Raw genomic sequence first — 18,869 nt, 5'->3', positions numbered from 1 at the left:
GATTGGGATTAGCGCTATGAGTATAGCTTTGTCTTTTTCTCTACGCAAAACACGGATTATGCTTTCTCTTATAGAATAAATATAGTAGACTAAAATAATCTAGCAGTAATTTTGTAGTAGCGATAGCTCGGTATCTATGATTGTCTTTCTTATCTATGTATACGTAGTAGGAACTTGAGTTCGGGTACCGAATACAAGCCATGGCGTTTTATTTAATTTTCTTTTTTTTTTGGCCGTTGGACAAAAAAGCGCCTGGATAATCATATTCAGGTACGATGTAGCGCTGGCTTGTACGTTGCTAGAGTATCATCCCATTGAGACGAGCCCATTAGAAGCACATTTGGGATTTCTCTCTCCACATACTAAGAGAGGGTTCAGAGTCAGTTTGTGTATAAATTAAAAAAAAAAAATTCAGAGACAACTCACATCGCGGTATTTCCCTTCCATTCGCATCCGCAAGAAGCATTTAAATGGCATCGTATCACCCAAGAAGAAATCATAAAGTTGTTTGCCTGGGGCACTCTGCTCTGGTCTCAGGACAGCAGACAACATGTCACGCACAATGGTCCATCCGCTTGGATCATCAAGCCCTAGAGCACCTAACAAAGAGCCGATATGATTTTGTATCACTGCATGGTGTACCTTGGACCAAACGTTGTGCAATTTATCTGTCATCACCGCGCTGCCGGAGGGTATGGAGCTGAAATCGACGCCTTTATTCTTCAAAGTCGGAACATGTAGTCGGATACCACCGAAGTCACGGACTGCGAAGCCTTTAACTTCGCCTGTTTGACGACATATACGGGCAACCAGGTTCTGACCGTGCGCTTCTACACCAATTCCATAGTCAACGAGAGGTGGAAGTACAGCTTTGAATATGCAGTCGATATATCTAGGTCAAGATTGTTTAGTTATATGACTTGTTCTTCTCTTTCCTGCGGCACTTTATAGCGGGATGGGTACTACCTTTGCAGCCACTCTTTCTTGTCTTGAGATGTCTTCAGGTTGAACAAGAACTCTGCGTATGAACGATTGGTGCCTGGAAGATGGTGCGCAAGGGCGGCAGCCAGTACTAGCATCTCATTGTTCGCCTTCGCTTGCGCTTCAAGATCATCTCTCAAAATACATGACAGATGCTTGGCTCTACTAAAGTCTTCTTGGGCCCCCGTTACGGCACCGACTTCTCGATACACCCATAAGTTTTGAGGCAAGAATCTCTTCAATAGATCCGAAAAGAAGGGTCCACCAACTGCCGTCCAGGGCGTTATAGTTCGAAGAGCAGAAGTGATCTGGCATGCGAGTGAGAGTTTGATGTGATAAGGAAATTCTAATTCCGGCCGTGTCTGTAAGGTACGGATCGAGGCCAATGCGTCGGCACAGTGTGAGACTGTCTTCACGACGATTGCATTGGGGAAATAGAGCTGGACGGCTGGTAGTTGCTGGGTGAGACATGGAACAACCAATCTATCCGAGTATGGCTTTGGGATCTCGAGCCTTTGGAGTAAAGGTTCCAGGGTCTCCTCATATAATCCCGAAACAAGCATGTCTGAACGAGGCACCGACAGAAAAGCCAACGATGGTGTAAGCATATCAGCCAGATCCTTTGGGTGGAAAGGTTTCAACGGTGCCTGCGCATAGCATAAACGATGGTACTAACACGCGCAAAAATTTGTTAGCATGGCACATTGACTGCAATGCTATCTTCGAATAAATTCCTCACAGGATGAGTTGGGTGTCCAGTGATTAGCGCTCTCTCCCAGTCTAAAGACTTCGAGTTTAAGCCCAGAGGCTTGCGTGATTCCATCATTTGAATCCATTTCACTGTTGAAAGAGTATGAACATCCCATCACATGGCTTTCTGAGGGGATGTGGTTTACATACGTTGGTTATTGCAAGAGTTTGCTAACTCTTTCCCTATTTCTTCCAACATTGGTTCATCTGCACCATCATCCATAAGCCAAGGCCGCATAGCATCAAAGATAGTTTCAGGGTTCAGGGTTGTCTTGACATCGGTGCCGTTGTCGTCTGATAATATTACTGGTGGTCTTAGATTATTTGGTCGTACTAGGGATATCACTTTGCCATCTCGAAGGCAGATGTGTGTATCTGGCTGCAAGCCAACCCTAATCCTATTGGAAGCAGGCCGTTCGGCATCCCTGGAGTTGCCACTCAAAACGAGAAACCGCTCCTCTGAAGAATTCAATGATTCTACTGTAGCAGTTGCTAATCCTTCGTTAACAACCTCAGCCAAGAGACGCCTCGTCGCCTCGAGATTCGCTTCATTTTGCGGTGGAATAATAACAGTCATTGTACGTGGTATTGTCGCCGGGAGGGGGGGGGGGAATAGGGAATATTCAGAAATGAATGTTTTAAAAATAAAGCAGGAGGGAGAGAAATAGGCACTGAAACCCAACATTCTATCTACTACGTGGAGACTTGTTTCCATAACCACCTTGCGGTGTGTTGCAGATGTGATGTGTTCACTTTCAGCTTCAGGTTGCTTCAACAAGCTGAAGCCGAAAGTGAAGATCACTCAAAATTTCCGGATCTCAGCCAATCACCGTACGCGCAAATTGTTTTCAGCTAATATCTCATAGGCCCGTCATTTAGAAGAGTAGATTTTAAGTTAAGTACACCTGTAGAGTGGGCACTCTCCTACCCACAGCTGGGTAAGCTTTAGTCTATGTACAGTTAAACTTAATGATTTTCTACACTCGCAAAAAATCCTTCGTATATGCATCTGGATTGATATATGCTCGATAGATCTATTCATACATACCTTAGTCTATGTACAGTTAAACTTAATGATTTTTCTACATTCGCAAAATATCACCATTACGATCAATCCCTCCACGAAAATGATCAGCCACGACTTTACCCCCAAGAATAGTTTCGTCAACGATTCCTTGCACATGCTTAGGTTCAATGCGGCCATACCAAATACCTTTGCCAGCCAAGGGATGAGGCTCGGGAGATTCTCCCAGTGTCATCTTCGGCGGGATGTATACGATAACATTTCCCGCATACTTATGTCCACCAACATGGCTGATCAAGCCGATGTTCGCATGATTAGGTCCGTCAATGATCGTACCGTCACTTCCTGCAGATGTATATCCCTGTGTTTTGAGGACGCGCTCGAATTCGCTTTCGAGAGCAGGTGCCATAAGTCCACAACGCATGTCACGACCACCATGTCCGCAAATCAAGATTGTCGGAGAGTGATTGATGTCGATTATCCCATTGAATTGGCTTGCTAATTCTGGGGCCCGGGTCATGTCTGCTTGTTTGGCTTTCGGAAGTGCAGAGTGCATATCGTGTAAACGCTCGGGGAGAAGGAAACCACGGACGAATGAAGTTAGATTGGCAGATATATCAGAGGATCCATCTTCGACTGGTATAGAGGGGATATATTTGAAGCTGGGGAAAAGAAATGCGGATGCAGTAGAGGCATTGTTATTCGTAGCGGGGGTGATAGAGGATGCGCTGACGAGGACATTATTAAAGGGCTAAAAGTTTTAGTGTATACATGGTCAGAATTGTTTCTCACGAGGAAGAGGGGAATAGAGCGACAAACATCAAGATATGGACCACCTCGACCTAGTAAACGCTTAAGGCCTCGCACAAGATTACCCCACCCTTTGTTTTCTCCATCATTCTCAATACGACTTGTCCAGTCCCTTTGGTCGGTACATATCAGAAGTTGCTGCGCATAGGCAGCCATTGTCCCATTTAAGGTTTGGTGGTGATCAATTGGTAATCCCTCGGGCATATTTGGTGTGGGTGGACAATTGCAGCTCGGCTCGGGGCAGGACTTGGTAACAGGGAATGGAGGGGGGATATCAAGTCGCGCGCGGAGGCGACTCGCGCGACTTGTAGTAGTTGACAGTAATCGAGCAGTTCTGGAGCTTCGATGGAGTTGCCCGCTCCAGTCGCGCATGAGCGACTGCGCGAGCACTGCGGACCGCGCTCTCATGAGAGATGGTTTGAAGGTATTCGGAGATCCTAGACCAGATTGGCCTTGCTAAGCATAAGAGAGTGGTATATTAAAGCGGGAGATTTGGTGTAGAGGTAAAGAGAAGAAAAAGTGTTAGATATGTTCCTGGGGACATTCCATCATCTCCGAAATCTCGGAGCGGAGATAGCGGGATTATCAACCGCCGCATCTCATTCGTAGACGATCCGCCCTGGTTTTATAGTTTCCAACTTCCACCACTACGCAACATGAAAAGCAAAACAAACAGTGGCACCGCTCAAATTCAAGCAGGGTCACCTCTGAACTGGGAGATATCGTCACTGTATACACTAATACACCGCAACAAAGCATCTTGACCATTTTGAAAACAGCACCTGACACGACTCTGCAATACACCAATCAACAATGACATAAAAAGGTACTTTGGCGTCAAGCTTGGCTGCAGCAAGGTGGTGGAGCAGACTACCTCAGCCTTTGGTAAAAGGATCACTTCGTCAGATTCCAAATATACACAGAGTCACTATCCAACCCCATGATGCTAGAAGCCAAGCAAAATACCTCGAACAGAGCTGGAACAGAGCTCCAGGAACAAGCCCTTCTACACTTGGACATGCGCACAATTCTCACCAGTGTATAGAGAACATATCAGACCTGGAGAAATGTAGTTCGAGATTTTCCATCTATTCAAAAACATTGTTTCTTCAATCCCATTGAAGGACAACAAGCTGAGAGGATTATAAACCCCCTTCTTATCGAGACCTTCCCTTCCTTTTTCCCAAGTGGGAATCAGGAATCCTTTCCTACGTCGCTGGACATCTTCAATAATCCGCACAAGGCTGAAGCATATATTCGTGAGGAAGCAAGTTGGCGACGAATGCTGCTCTTACAGCCACCCATTAGTAGCCTTAGGCTGTTTCAGCTGCATTCAATACCAGTGGATCCTCCGATGAACTCTCACAATATATTGGTTTTTCTTGAGGGTGGTGAAGTAGAAAATTCAATCTGGATGAATCCAGATGCGGAGCATATCTTCGGTCGTCTAATGATGGCCTTTGATGTTGTGATTAGTACGCAGGATATGTGCGAACATTGCAGTGGTGAGTCTTACAGCATCACTGAAGCAGAGAATTGCCAAGAGTGTATTTGTTCTTATTATGAGGAGTTCAATGTGCCTTTGAAACCACTGGAGACGAAACAAATAGTGCATGTTGAGGCTGAACAGATGGACTTCTTGGAGGATCTTCAATTAAACTGATATGCTTTAACTTTATCATTGGACTCTTGTCTAGCTATTGATCTACTTGGATCCGGGCACTACAAGGTCATACTGGAATAAATACAACGGCTTACCACGACTGATAATAAATAAACACTCACCGGTACTATAAATGTGCGAAGTAGATACCAGAAGCATGAACATGGGCATTTTAATCTAGCGCCAGGTGATTATTTAATTATGAAATTTCATAATAAGCTGTATCTCAGAATCAGATTTCTCAATAATCTCAAACATCTAGTAATACCACAATATGACTAGTATTCATGGACTGAATCCTTCACCATATCGGCCAGCCACATCAGTTTTCATATGCCACCAAGCTTTCAACATTCTTGCAGCTTCATTTGCACTGCCTCTGCATAATCTTCCTACAGCTCGTGTTATTTCCCAGCATAGACATACAGGCATGTCCGCATGAAATGGTCAGCGTCTCACAAATATTGGAAGTTTATAAGAGGCAAGATAATCGCAAATATAAAAGTTGCCACGCAGAAAATAATGATGGCTCCTATTTCACAATTGGAAGCGCAGAATTGAATTGAACCGCCCAATACCAGGAAAGGAAGCAAGATAATGAAGACAATCACTCTTAAAAGAAACAGTATGATCTCTCCTCATTTCGTCATGCAGGTTCGAAGTAGATTCGAGTGATTCGCTGATCCCGTCTGAACTGTTCCTCCTCTTTCTTGTACTAGAGCGAGATACGAGTCATACGAGATCACTCGAGGCCCAGAAGATATATCAGATCGGTATGAAGGGGGTTTTGAAGCTGTATATTGAGGTAGACTGGTGGTAGTGAGATTTCTTGGTAGAGATTGGATTGGCAGAGGAAATGGAGGTAGTATCGTAGGAGACTCGAGACGCGCTTCTGTAGGATAAGCAGGTAACTCGGTACCTTGCTCGCCCCAAGGATAATCTAAGCTAGACATTAGTATAGTAAACGGGGTTAGTTAAGAATCAGTTTAATATCGACCTTCAGCGTTAGACATGGCTTTTTTTCAAGTTAGTTGGTGATGTTGATCAAGACTAACGAAGAGATAAGTTGGTTTAAATAGTGAAAGATATTTGTGAGTGAAGATTGAATAGCTAGCAAATCGTAACTATTTCAACACGACTTTTTGATGTAATGGATATCGGCGCTCTTTGCAGAACCGCTGCGCCGCGAATCCATGGAACGTCTTCACGAAGTATGAGCGCTGTCCAATTCGGTCAAATCAGATGTGCCGCTCACGAATCAAGTAAACAACCTATAAACAATCTTCCAAGTATGTCTGATGCAGTGAGTAGATCCAGGCATTAATTCTCGTTCGAGAACGAAGAATTAAATTTACCAGCGTGGATCGGGATTTTTGAATCAGCGCCATATCTGGACTCTGCAAATGCACTTTCTTTGCACATATAGTAAAGCAGTAAAAATGAGGTAGCGCATTCCAGTGCTTCTTTTCACAACTCCATGCAGTTTTTTATCAAAACCTCGTCTCCATGCGTGGGTGTGTACACGACTCACTACTCCAAATCGAATTTTAACACCGCCCGAAACTAGAATTGTCGCTGAGTGGGGTAATCTTTTCGAAACCGGGGCTGATTTACGCAATGGTCTCGGTTTATCTGCAGCCATCCCTCCATTTGAAAATAATCTCAATATTATGGAAAATTCTTGCGCGGGGTATTGTGTCGTGATCTTTCGAATAGTGACCGAGTAGAGGTATAGGCAGGAGTCTGAAATGTCCGATCTGAGATAAAATACATTAGGCAATGGTTAGGACTTCTGAAACGACGATTCTGATATTACTATTGCGTCTCGGATGCGCTGGTGAGGAGAGACTTGTGAAGCCAAGGTAGATCACTCCGCCTTAAGACGGTCATTCGAATAAAATTCACCCATGGCTGAGAGGAAGGTCGTCAACAAACCTGCTCATCTGGCACAAATGTGTAAATCTGTGATGTAACAATTTGCGACCAGGATAGATCGCTACCTCTGTCATAAGCCGAAGTGATGATTTCCAGATTTGCTGGGCAGTCGCTGTACACGCGAATGTGCACGCGACCAGCACGAACTGCGACTCAATTCAGAATTCAAATTCTGGGTCCGCCATGATCGTATCGCGTCTCAATTCTTGATGGATCTCAAGAAGAGTAATGATTTCTCTCATCCGCTGGCAGAGTGTAATTCGATATGCTCAATCGGGACATTGTGGTCATTTCATCGAACGAAGGCAGAGACGGATACTTCGCGAATTTCAGCGAAGCTGTTGGACGCATTTCCTCCCCCTCACAATTCCATCTCGATCAGGTTATTCATCCCGGCAAGAGAAGCCGTGTCTTTGAAAAGTGTCCTCATACATCAGTGGATCCGTGAGGGTCAATTCTCCAACAACCTCCTCACCCCGAAGGAGAAAAGAGGGCACAATTTAGAGAGCGGGTCCAGCGAAGTTGGAGAAAACAACCTGGTGTACTCTGTATGTAGTGTAACGATAAGGGCCGAAAGTCGGCACAAGAACGGAGATGGTTCGGGCAGGGCTCCGGAGAAAGTGGATTCTCATGGAATTCGGGAATCATGGTTATCTTTAGTATCTTTTCCTGATGTCCGAGAGGTTTTCAATTGCCGCCGGGTCAATAACCCCAACTCCATCTTTTTTTTTGGAATTCCGCGGCTTTGGAATAATTCCTTGTTCTCTTCTGTTTTCTTTGTTTGCATACAAAAGTTACCCCTCATTATGTCAGCTACCCCTCAGCGGGGTAACTAGTCTGAAACAGGACAAGTCTCCCTCTGCAAGGTTATGGGCTGACCTGCGGGAGGTCTTGCGGTATGCGCGAGATTGACATTTGCTGTACATGACTGAAATGGATGAACGGAGCGGGTTACCGGGAATGAAACCGAGCCTTGTGCTGTAGTTAATCTTCTGGAATGTACATACAGTATTACCATATTACCACAGTAGTAGCTCATACACTGAGCTCTGTAGATCTATCTGTAAGGTCCAAAATTGAAGGTTCCCCGCACCATAGTCGCTCCTCTCCGCCTTGTATAGTAATTGGCTGATCAAGCAAGACACATACTACAATCACACCCATGAGGTACTCTACTCTAGTGAAAGTGTATGTACAATGGATTATCAAAAAGTGACAAGCAACATTGACTCCGGGACTAAGCGACTAGACTGGATGAGCGGATGCAGAGTGGGCTGAGATGAACACGAACCACATTCTCTTCTCCCCCTCCTGTCCCTCATGCGGAGAGAGTAACGTCCACTGTGAGTGGCGCGTTTCCCCATCCACCGGTGACCCCGTCCGACTTCCGTCCCGTTTGAGAACAAATCGAACTGGGATCTGAGGGGAGTACGACGTGTTTTGGGTTCGGGGCTCCATCCACACAGCTTGTTGTCAGTTTGCCTTTTGCTGTCCGAGGAGGGGCACAGAGAGGGGCCTCGCTCATCTATATATTTGGGTCTCCTAGCCGGCTTCAATCTTACTTTTTCACTTCATCCTCCTTCACATCATCATCTTCCCTACTTCTTAAGGTATGTTTCTACATATACACAAATCCCAAATCGATCTTCACCCCTTGCGCCTCATCATAGAGTCCGAGCTCTGTTAGAGCCTATTCTCTGGTCCTGCATATTCTCCACTCTTCCCCCGCTCTTCTCTTCATTAGCCGCCGCGTCGTTCTCCAACGCCGTTTTGGGCAATTGACTTCATCGACTTGGACCGGTTTTTCCGGAGCTTCACTGAATTTATATCTTATAAAAGGCAATTCGCTGACCCTCATTCTAGCTTCTCACTTCTAGCTATTTTTTACTATCTTCATTCTAAATCACATCCTTCACAATGGTATTTATCCGTTCCCTTTCTTCTCAACTCCGACGGCCTGCCGCCAACTTTATATCTGGCTCTTTGAGACCAGCTTCTTCATCTTTTATCAAGACGCCTCTGGCTGGTTCTTTTTCCAATGCCCGTACGCTAACCGCATCTGCCAATCTTCAGGGTAAGGTTCTTCTGGTCCTCTACGACGTAAGTGATCCTCTTTGAATGAAATTCAACAGCCCCGAAGCTTATATTGATGACTGATTTTGTTTTGAATAGGGTGGTGAGCACTCCAAGCAGCAACCTGGTCTTCTCGGTACCACCGAGAACGAGCTTGGTATTCGCAAGTGGCTCGAGGATGCCGGTCACACTCTCGTGACCACCTCCGACAAGGAGGGCGAGAACTCCACCTTCGACAAGGAGCTTGTCGACGCTGAGGTTATCATCACCACTCCGTAAGTTCTCCATATTCATATTGCAAGCTTGGCGCAAACATATCCAGCTAACATAGCTCTTCGTAGCTTCCACCCCGGTTACCTCACTGCTGAGCGTCTGGCCAAGGCCAAGAACCTCAAGCTCGCTGTCACTGCTGGTATCGGTTCCGATCACGTTGACCTGAACGCTGCCAACACCACCAACGGTGGTATCACCGTTGCTGAGGTCACCGGCTCCAACGTCGTCTCCGTCGCTGAGCACGTTGTCATGACCATCCTGACTCTGGTCCGTAACTTCGTCCCTGCCCACGAGCAGATCCAGCGCGGTGAGTGGGACGTTGCTGCGGTCGCCAAGAACGAGTATGATCTTGAGGGCAAGGTCGTCGGTACCGTCGCTGTCGGCCGTATCGGTGAGCGTGTCCTGCGCCGTCTCAAGCCCTTCGACTGCAAGGAGCTTCTGTACTACGATTACCAGCCCCTGAGCCCTGAGACCGAGAAGGAGATTGGTTGCCGTCGTGTCGATAACCTCGAGGAGATGCTCGCTCAGTGTGACGTTGTCACCATTAACTGCCCCCTGCACGAGAAGACCCGCGGTCTGTTCAACAAGGATCTCATCTCTAAGATGAAGCCCGGTGCTTGGCTCGTTAACACCGCTCGTGGCGCTATCGTCGTCAAGGAGGACGTCGCTGAGGCTCTTAAGTCTGGTCACCTCCGCGGATATGGTGGTGATGTCTGGTTCCCCCAGCCCGCTCCCAAGGATCACCCTCTCCGTTACGCTCAGCACCCCTGGGGCGGTGGTAACGCCATGGTTCCCCACATGTCGGGTACCTCCATTGATGCCCAGATCCGTTATGCCCAGGGTACCAAGAACATTCTGGACAGCTACTTCTCTGGTCGCCACGACTACCGCCCTGAGGATCTGATTGTTCACAAGGGTGACTATGCCACCAAGGCCTACGGTCAGCGCAAGTAAATTTCGAACAGAAAAAGTTTTGCGACTTAGTACCGGCTCGGTCTTTGGCTCTTTTATGATTTTCCTTTTTGTTTGTCTTCTTTGATTGTTCATATTCTTGATCCTGATTTGCCATAGGCAGGGACTATGCTTCAAAATGTAGCATCCACGATACCAATGAAATGACATCTAGTACATATATATATATCAGTCTCCCCCTTTGTAAATGCTTATAGTCTGTGTCTCTCCAACTGATCCTTCTAGATGAGATCATATTCAATATAAGTTGTATGCGTCTGTCGCACCTTCATCTCGCTCATCAATACTTCTGAGTATACATATTCTCTTGATTTCCTTAATCCTCATATCGAACCTGAACGAGGGGCTCCGCATCTTCCTGATAATCGAAGTGGGGCACTGTCGATCTTAGAGGATTGGCAGGCCCAGAACAAAAAATCACATCTGAGTGGATCCCGTATGAACTAAGTTGATATTTGACAGGTCAGTATTGCTTGTGAGCAGCATTCATGATTAGTATTAATAATTGAATATGAGTACCGGACAACTGGAAATCATCTCAGTGCACGATTGAGGCACAGTCCTTACAATAGTATGACACTACGGATGTGAGGTACTACACTATCCAGGTGTAGTAGCAGTATAGATTCCATTGCGGTCAAACTGATTGAGGCTAAGATCGTACAAATCCTGAATTTCAATGCCAGTCCATTCATAGCCATCAATATGTACCATCATTTAGTATGAAGATCGCTCTATATCAAACATAAAGTAACGCCGCCCATGCCATATAATTTGAACAGGAAATAGAAGGCCAAAGAACAATCAAAGTTAACGACTTGCGCCTGTCCTCCTATCATGTTCTTCCTCATCACTATCATCCATAAACCCCTCTTCAAGGTCTCGCCCAAGACGACTAGTAGAATCCACAGTTAAAGCACGCCGTTGTTCTAGAGCCTCCCGCCGCGCGGCCTCCATAGTCATTCCGGTCATGAGTTCCCCTTCTTCATCATCTATACTGATATTATCATGTTCATCCAGATTGCCTCCTCGTCTCCATGAGGATGGAAGAAAAAGCCGCATGACGGTATCGGCTATACGATCGCGCAGTGAAAGTGTATGGGCGGATATAGCGTGCAGGGGTAGATATTGGGAGTAGCGTTGTTGGTAGCGTCGGAAGAAGGGGATGATCAAAAGTGAGAAGAGGAGGTAGACAGTTAACGCGATGGATGCTGGTATCAATATTGTCTAAGGAGTGAGTACGTGTTAGCTTGTGAGTTCTGTGTCGGGGAGAGGCCTAATTCTGGGCCATGACGACGGGGCTGTGTATTGCTGATAAGAGGATAGGAGCGAACCTTTGCGAAAGTCAAAGAGGAACCCATTGTGAAAGAGTCCCCTTTAGTAAATGGATGTGCTGAAGCGAATTGGAAAGAAATGTCTTTGCGATCAGGTTTGGATTATGTTCCTGAGATTGTGTTTATCGTTGGGATCGGCAGTGTGCATTGAATCAAGGCCGGTGGTTATGCGGTGTGAATGATTGCAAAAGTAGTTGATGAAAGAGTCTAAGGCATCTCCGGTGAATGTATTCTTTCTGCTCCCTCTGATCCCTCCCGGCCAAAAGCTGAAATTGAAGTTGAGTTGAGTTGAGTTCAGTAGAGGAATGTTCCTGGATTTCCCCGGATGGAATAATAATAGCAGCCTGACCATGACTAAGCCGCTCGGTCGGAGAGTTTCTCCGTGGCAGCCCCCTAATCAGGCACTCCCATTGAAATGCCCGTGCTTCTGTCTGATCGACCCTGGCGTCAGGATTCACTGGGACTTGCATATTGCAACCCTCGTCCGGTTTCATATTTCTGGTTATTTTTCCTTTGTGTGGTGAGTCGACCATAAGTGCGCCTCCCCTCTCATTGACCCTTTTCCCAATTCAAAGCCACTATGCCATCACAACCGAAGCGGGAAGATATACTAACTAAGCCAGGGAGGGACAAAAACACCATTTCGGACTAATCGTGAATGTCACCATTTTCCTCCACCAGATCCATAGCGATCGACCCCCGCTACGATTTACAACACGATTTAACTTCTTTCGTCCTGATCTAAAGTTGTGTTAAGGGAGTGCGCTCTTTATGCTGCTCCCTGTCACTTCATAGGGACAGCCCGCCAAAATGCCCGCCCATGCAAACGCCGACAAATCGAGGCAAACATCGGCTGGCAAATCTTTCTTTGGGGGGAAACTGTATAAGGATCGGCCTACAGAGGATCGTTCGCAGGGATACGACGGATATGGAGGTTCTTACGATAGCCTGGCGCCGCCCGGTAGCGCGGCGGGCTCTCGCTCGTCCCGCTATTCGAAACGTTCTTCGATTCAATCTGTCGATATGACCCATGATATGGATCCTGGAAGTCTTGCGCCGACGGCTGGAGTTATAACGTCGATTCCTTTCGAGTCTCTCCCATCAGATACAAGAACACCTATCGCGATCGACAACTCTCGGCCTGAATCTCGCCACGAACCCTCCCCTAACCACATTGGCAAGACTGGCGGAGATTTCCACCAGTATCCAACGCTTACTTCTACTTCTGCACCGAATGGATACGGCTCCCATCCCTCTGGACCGCGACCACCCCCGCATGGATCGAATATGACGATGACCAGTAGTTCTTCAGGGGATAGAGGGGCTCGATATCAACAATGGGGACGGCCTGGAAGCTCAACAACGAACCCGACTATGGGACATAGCTCCTCTATCGACTCTTCATCAAATTCTCGCACATCGCTTGACCAGGCGAGTGTATATTCTGGTCATTCATCGAATACGCGGGGCTCAAACTACTTCCCCTCAGAACCCTCATCTCGCACCCTCACAAGCTCTCATTCAAACGATCGCAACACCTTTTTCCCGAGCAGCGCCAGTGCCGGAAGGTTATCGAACGCTCCCTCGCAGCATCAGCCTATCCCCGCAGCCGTACCTCGCCCGCCTGATAATTACCTGACTCGACCTCGAGACGACCGCATCGTCGATCAGCTATTCTTGGACCTTATGCAAAAGCGTGGATGGCAAAATCTTCCTGATCAGGCAAAGAGGCAAATGCTGTCTTATCCTGCCTCTAAGAAATGGACCCTAGTGCACCAGGATCGTTTGACAGAGTTACAAGGAGAGCAGAAGCGACGACAGAATGCTCGTCAAACACATGGACATGATGGTCTCTCGGGTCTTCTGGAACGTGCCGATGAGGAAGGTAGTCCGGAGTGGTATGTGAAGAAAGTGATGGATGATACTATTACATCAAAGCAGCTGGCGAGTTTGAGCGTCAGTTTGCGAACACAGCCTATCAGGTAAGTTCACCTATCTCTCATTCAGAAGAACAGCTGAACAATTACTGACTATTTTCATAGTTGGGTGAAAGCCTTCGTTGAAGCACAGGGTCAAGTTGCTCTCACCAATGTTCTTCAAAAGATCAACCGACGAAAAGCCTCTGGCCCAGTCCCAGCTCCTCCAACCGGCGACAAAGACCTTGACCGTGAATATGACATTGCAAAATGTTTGAAAGGTCTTATGAACAACAAATATGGTGCTGATGATGCACTCGAGCATCAAGGCGTCCTTGTTGCGCTCGTCAACTCATTAGCCTCACCTCGTCTTAACACTCGAAAGCTTGTGAGCGAAGTTCTCACTTTCCTGTGTCACTGGGCTGAAGGCCAAGGACACCAAAAGGTACTCCAGTCCATGGACAAAGTCAAGCATGATCATAATGAAACTGGCCGATTCGACGCCTGGATGAGAATCGTTGAAGTTACTATCGACGGCCGTGGTAAAATGGGAAGCTTGGTTGGTGCAAGTGAGGAGTACCGCAGTGGTGGTATTGGCATGGAGAACTTGCTCATGGAATATGCCGTTTCAACCATGATCCTCATCAACATGTTGGTTGATGGAGCAGAGACCGATTTGCAATTACGATGCCATATTCGCGCTCAATTCATCTCCTGCGGTGTCAAGCGTCTTTTGACCAAGATGGAAGGATTCCAATATGAGGTTATTGACAAGCAGATCGAGCGTTTCCGGGAGAATGAGGCCATCGACTACGAGGATCTTCTTCAACGGGAGGGCAGCAGTATGAAGGATAGCGTTGAGGGCGAAGTCAAGGATATGAGCGATCCCCTTCAAATTGCAGATGCCATTGCAACGAAGATTAATGGGACGAGGTCGCACGACTACTTCCTCTCGGCTATGCAGCATATGTTGCTTATCCGTGAGAACTCTGGCGAAGAGGGTCTACGAATGTTCCAGCTTGTAGACGCCATGATGAGTTATGTCGCCATGGACAGGAGATTGCCCGACCTTGATCTAAGACAGGGATTGAATTTCACGGTACAAAGTCTGCTGGATCGACTTCATACCGATGCCGAGGCGAGACGTGTCTACGATGAATCACTAGAAGCTCGTCAAATTGCGGAGGCTGCCATAGCTGAGCGCGATGAGATGAAAGCTCAGGTGGAACTTGGCGCGGAGGGCTTAGTCAAGAAGCTTCAAAAGCAGATTGATGAGCAGACAGGCATTATCGAGCTCCAAGCTCGCCAAAATGAGAATCTGAAAGCCGAGGCCAGTGAGCTGCAGAGACTGCGTGCGCAGGAATTGCAACGCAATGAATTGGAGACCCGGGAGCTGTATCTGATGCTTCGGGATGCCCAGGACATTGCTGCGTCCAATGCTCGGAAAGCTGCCAACCCAGACCAAGAACCATCGGCCGATCCGTCCCAAATGCCTGGAATTCTCGACCGTGAGCGCCTTATGGAACGACTCGAGCGCCAGCTGGAGAGAACTAAAACACAGTTCAAGCTTGAGGGTAAGGTCTGGGGCCAGCATGGTCCCTCTGACCGTCTCCGTGAGCTGCGTGAGAAGATGGACGGGGAGGATGACTCGGGTGACGAATTTACTGAGCAGACTCGCCGCAACCTGGATCCCGGATCTCTTGGATCTGTTTATCGGAAACGCAGCCATGTTCCTGATATGGAGGAATCTCCTGATGACAAGGCTCTTTCTCCCGTTGATGAGAATGAAGAGGCTGTGTATGAGAAACCTCGCTTGGTGGAATTACAGCGGCCTCGTCTTGACCCTGCCCAGGCTACCGGCTTGCTTGGTGAGCTTGCTTCTAAGGTTCCCAAGTATGATGAAGGACCCGAAGGAACCGGCGTTGCAGGTGAAGAGAAGGATGTTGCCGTGGAGGATGTTACTGCTGCTGAAGATGAAGCCAAACCTCTGCCAGAGCAAAAAGTTCAGCAAGATGCAAAGGCTATGCCACCTCCACCTCCGCCCCCTCCGGGTGGTGCAATTGTACCTCCTCCTCCACCTCCTGGTGGCGCCAAACTCCCAGTTCCTCCGCCACCTGGTGGCAGTGGTCTCCCACCACCTCCTCCACCTCCAGGTGGTGCCAAGGGTGTTCCCGGCCTTCCTCCTCCCCCTCCTCCCCCTGGAGGGAAATTTGGTCTGCCTCCCCCGCCACCACCTCCGGGTGGTTCTGGTGCTCCTCCACCCCCTCCACCCCCTGGAGCCAAGGGTGGATTCGTTCCTCCCCCTCCGCCACCAAGTGCTCCATTGGGCGCTGGCTGGAAAGCATCTTATATAACTCAAAACTCCGTTGTTCCTATGAAGAAGTTCGGCGCTCCTAAGAACAATCTAAAGAAGGTTCACTGGGACAAGGTTGATACTCCCGAAGTAACAGTCTGGGCTGCACATGCCGTTTCTGCTGAAGAGAAAGAACAGAAATATACAGACCTGGCTAAGAAGGGTGTTTTGGACGAGGTTGAACGACTCTTTAGAGCGAAGGAGACCAAGATCTTCGGGGCCAGCACAGCTGCCAAAGCACGCAAGGACAAGAAGCAGATCATTTCAAATGATCTTTCCAAGAACTTCCAGATTGCTCTGGCCAAGTTCTCCCAGTTCCCGCCTGATCATGTGGTTCAAATGATTATCCATTGTGATCGAGAAATTCTGGACAACATGGTTGTCATGGACTTCTTACAAAGAGATGAAATGTGCACCATTCCCGAGAATGTCGCGAAGTTGATGGCACCTTATAGTCGGGACTGGACTGTCCCAGGCGCTGCTACCTCTGAGCGCGAACAAGATCCTAGTGAACTCACCCGTGAGGATCAGCTTTACCTTTCAACCGCCTATGAACTGAATCACTACTGGAAGGCAAGAATGCGTGCACTGTCCCTGACACGTTCGTATGAGCAAGAATATGAGTATACATCTTCCAGATTACAGGAAGTTGTCCGAGTCAGTGAATCTCTACGAGACTCTGTCGCTCTCATGAATGTTCTTGGCCTGATTTTAGATATCGGTAACTACATGAACGACGCCAATAAACAAGCTCAGGGGTTCAAGTTGAGCTCACTCGCTCGCTTGGGCATGGTCAAGGACGACAAGAATGAGACCACTTTCGCTGACCTGGTCGAACGTATCGTTCGTAACCAGTATCCCGAGTGGGAGTCCTTTGCGGAAGAGATCAGTGGCGTTGTTGGTCTGCAGAAGGTGAATGTGGACCAGCTTTGCACTGATTCCAAGAAGTATATCAACAATATCAAGAACGTGCAGTCCAGCTTGGATGCCGGCAATCTCAGTGATCCGAAGAAGTTCCATCCTCAAGATCGCGTGAGCCAGGTGGTTCAGCGGAGCATGAAAGATGCTCGACGCAAGGCTGAGCAGTTACAGCTTTATTTGGATGAGATGGTAAAGTCATACGACGATATCATGGTCTTTTATGGTGAAGATAATACCGATGAGAATGCTCGACGAGACTTCTTTTCGAAATTGGCTTCCTTCTTGGTTGAATGGAAGGTACGTTTTTATTCATCTGAAATCTTCGCCGAATATCACCTATTTATCAATTCGCTAACATTTTCAATAGAAATCTCGCGAGAAGAATATTGGCTTGGAGGAAGCCAGAAGACGCACGGAGGCTTCACTGGCCCGCAAACGAATCAATGTCAACCTCGCCAATGGTACTGCTCCGACAGAGCAACAAAACTCACCTGCCAACAGCGGCGCAATGGACTCTCTTCTCGAGAAATTACGCGCTGCCGCACCCCAGGCCAAGGACCAACGAGACCGTCGTCGTCGTGCTCGTCTCAAGGAACGACACAATGTTCGCGTCGCCTCTGGTCAACATGTCCCCGATGGAGGTGTCTCTGAAGAAGGCAAGGCCGAGAATGAAAATGCAGCCAATGGAAATACTAAGACCGATGAAGATGGTCTTCTCAGCCCGTCTATTCCCGAAGATGGGGATGCGAACACCAAGGAGGCGCAAACATCCGAAGGCGAAGATATTGCTGACCGCGCGGCTAGTATGCTGCTCGGCCTGAGAAGTAACTCTGACGCAGGTGGTGAACGTCAGAGACGACGAAGAGAGAGCGCCGATGAAGAGCGTCGAAATCGCCGTATGAGACGGCGTAATGGAGCTACGACTGGAAGCAAGGATAGTGCCGACGGATCAGGTCTTCCAGCCGTACAAGAGCCCATGTCCCCTTCACGAACCGACTCTATTGGTGGTGATGATCACTTGCCGAGCCCCCCCTCAAGAAGAAGCACAGCTATCAGAACCTCCTTCTATTGTTGTTTCAGACCAACATGATGATCAACAATCACAAGAACCTTCCGCGGACGGTTCATCTTCCAGCCATCCGATTGAATTATCGGATTAAGACCTAACCCTCCACGGGCTGGCCCTAATCTAATGTCTGATAGATTCTTGATGCTGTCTCGGAAACTTTCTCCATTTTTTCCTCTCTTGCATCCTACTTTCCCAACTTTCATATTCACACCCTCATACACTCACCCTCGACTCGACTGTATAATACCCTTTTCCCTTTGCTTTCCCCTCTTTCGCCTCCATTGATCCCGCCATTTCTCCTCTATTCACTTCGTGATGAGCTTTGCATGGGTCATGATACCATCGTCTTTCCACCTTTTTCGCCCTTCCTTTTCTTCCCTTTTTTCCTTTTCTGGTTCTTCCCTGTTACATTTACTAGTCTGTCGAGGGCTCCTCCGCATATCCCCCTACTTTTGTCACATGATTCAAGTGTGGCCTCTCTCTTCCTCTCTCTCTCCTTGTACATAATTTTCCTTTTATCTATCATTGATGGCGCTATCGACCATGAACTTATAATTCAATGATCGGAAAACCTGCCTTCCATCGAATTACATTCGATGTCACAGTTCTGATTCTGTCTCTGAATCACTCTTATTTTTTTCACTTGTATGTAGCTGTAAGATATTTTATTTACTATGCGTATATCAATCCACACTAGTATATTCCACCTAGATGTGGTCAAGGAGATTGCGGCTTATCGGAACGACCCACGTGACCCTTATCAATCAATGCTCCGATCATAATTATTCCCAATCA

General features: G+C 47.5%; 5 protein-coding genes across 5 annotated transcripts; 2 read left to right on the top strand and 3 right to left on the bottom strand.

Moving 5' to 3' along the window:
• Positions 1–266: 266 nt before the first annotated feature.
• N7469_005958 (uncharacterized protein) lies at positions 267–2,308 on the bottom strand (the record flags this gene model as incomplete). Its single annotated transcript, XM_056644877.1, has 5 exons — positions 267–362; positions 427–892; positions 967–1,652; positions 1,721–1,821; positions 1,882–2,308. The coding sequence occupies 5 exons, from the start codon at positions 2,306–2,308 to the stop codon at positions 267–269; spliced, it is 1,776 nt and encodes a 591-aa protein (XP_056500115.1).
• A 505-nt stretch (positions 2,309–2,813) lies between these two features.
• Positions 2,814–3,937, bottom strand: N7469_005957 (sucrase/ferredoxin-like domain-containing protein; the record flags this gene model as incomplete). Its single annotated transcript, XM_056644876.1, has 2 exons — positions 2,814–3,506; positions 3,575–3,937. 2 exons carry the CDS (start codon positions 3,935–3,937, stop codon positions 2,814–2,816), a joined length of 1,056 nt encoding a protein of 351 aa, XP_056500114.1.
• Positions 3,938–9,080: 5,143 nt separating this feature from the next.
• Positions 9,081–10,463, top strand: fdh (formate dehydrogenase (NAD+) FDH1; the record flags this gene model as incomplete). The annotated part of the gene is made up of 3 exons (XM_056644875.1): positions 9,081–9,263; positions 9,336–9,511; positions 9,578–10,463. 3 exons carry the CDS (start codon positions 9,081–9,083, stop codon positions 10,461–10,463), a joined length of 1,245 nt encoding a protein of 414 aa, XP_056500113.1.
• Positions 10,464–11,291: 828 nt separating this feature from the next.
• On the bottom strand, positions 11,292–11,842 carry N7469_005955 (uncharacterized protein; the record flags this gene model as incomplete). The annotated part of the gene is made up of 2 exons (XM_056644874.1): positions 11,292–11,708; positions 11,816–11,842. 2 exons carry the CDS (start codon positions 11,840–11,842, stop codon positions 11,292–11,294), a joined length of 444 nt encoding a protein of 147 aa, XP_056500112.1.
• A 783-nt stretch (positions 11,843–12,625) lies between these two features.
• N7469_005954 (formin sepA) lies at positions 12,626–18,095 on the top strand (the record flags this gene model as incomplete). The annotated part of the gene is made up of 3 exons (XM_056644873.1): positions 12,626–13,797; positions 13,858–17,302; positions 17,373–18,095. 3 exons carry the CDS (start codon positions 12,626–12,628, stop codon positions 18,093–18,095), a joined length of 5,340 nt encoding a protein of 1,779 aa, XP_056500111.1.
• Positions 18,096–18,869: the final 774 nt, after the last annotated feature.

The sequence above is a fragment of the Penicillium citrinum genome, assembly GCF_028827155.1.
Source record: "Penicillium citrinum strain IBT 23319 chromosome Unknown utg000005l:1.0-1900146.0:1.0-1900348.0, whole genome shotgun sequence".
Lineage (NCBI taxonomy): Eukaryota > Fungi > Ascomycota > Eurotiomycetes > Eurotiales > Aspergillaceae > Penicillium > Penicillium citrinum.
This window is presented reverse-complemented; position numbering and strand designations above follow the sequence as displayed.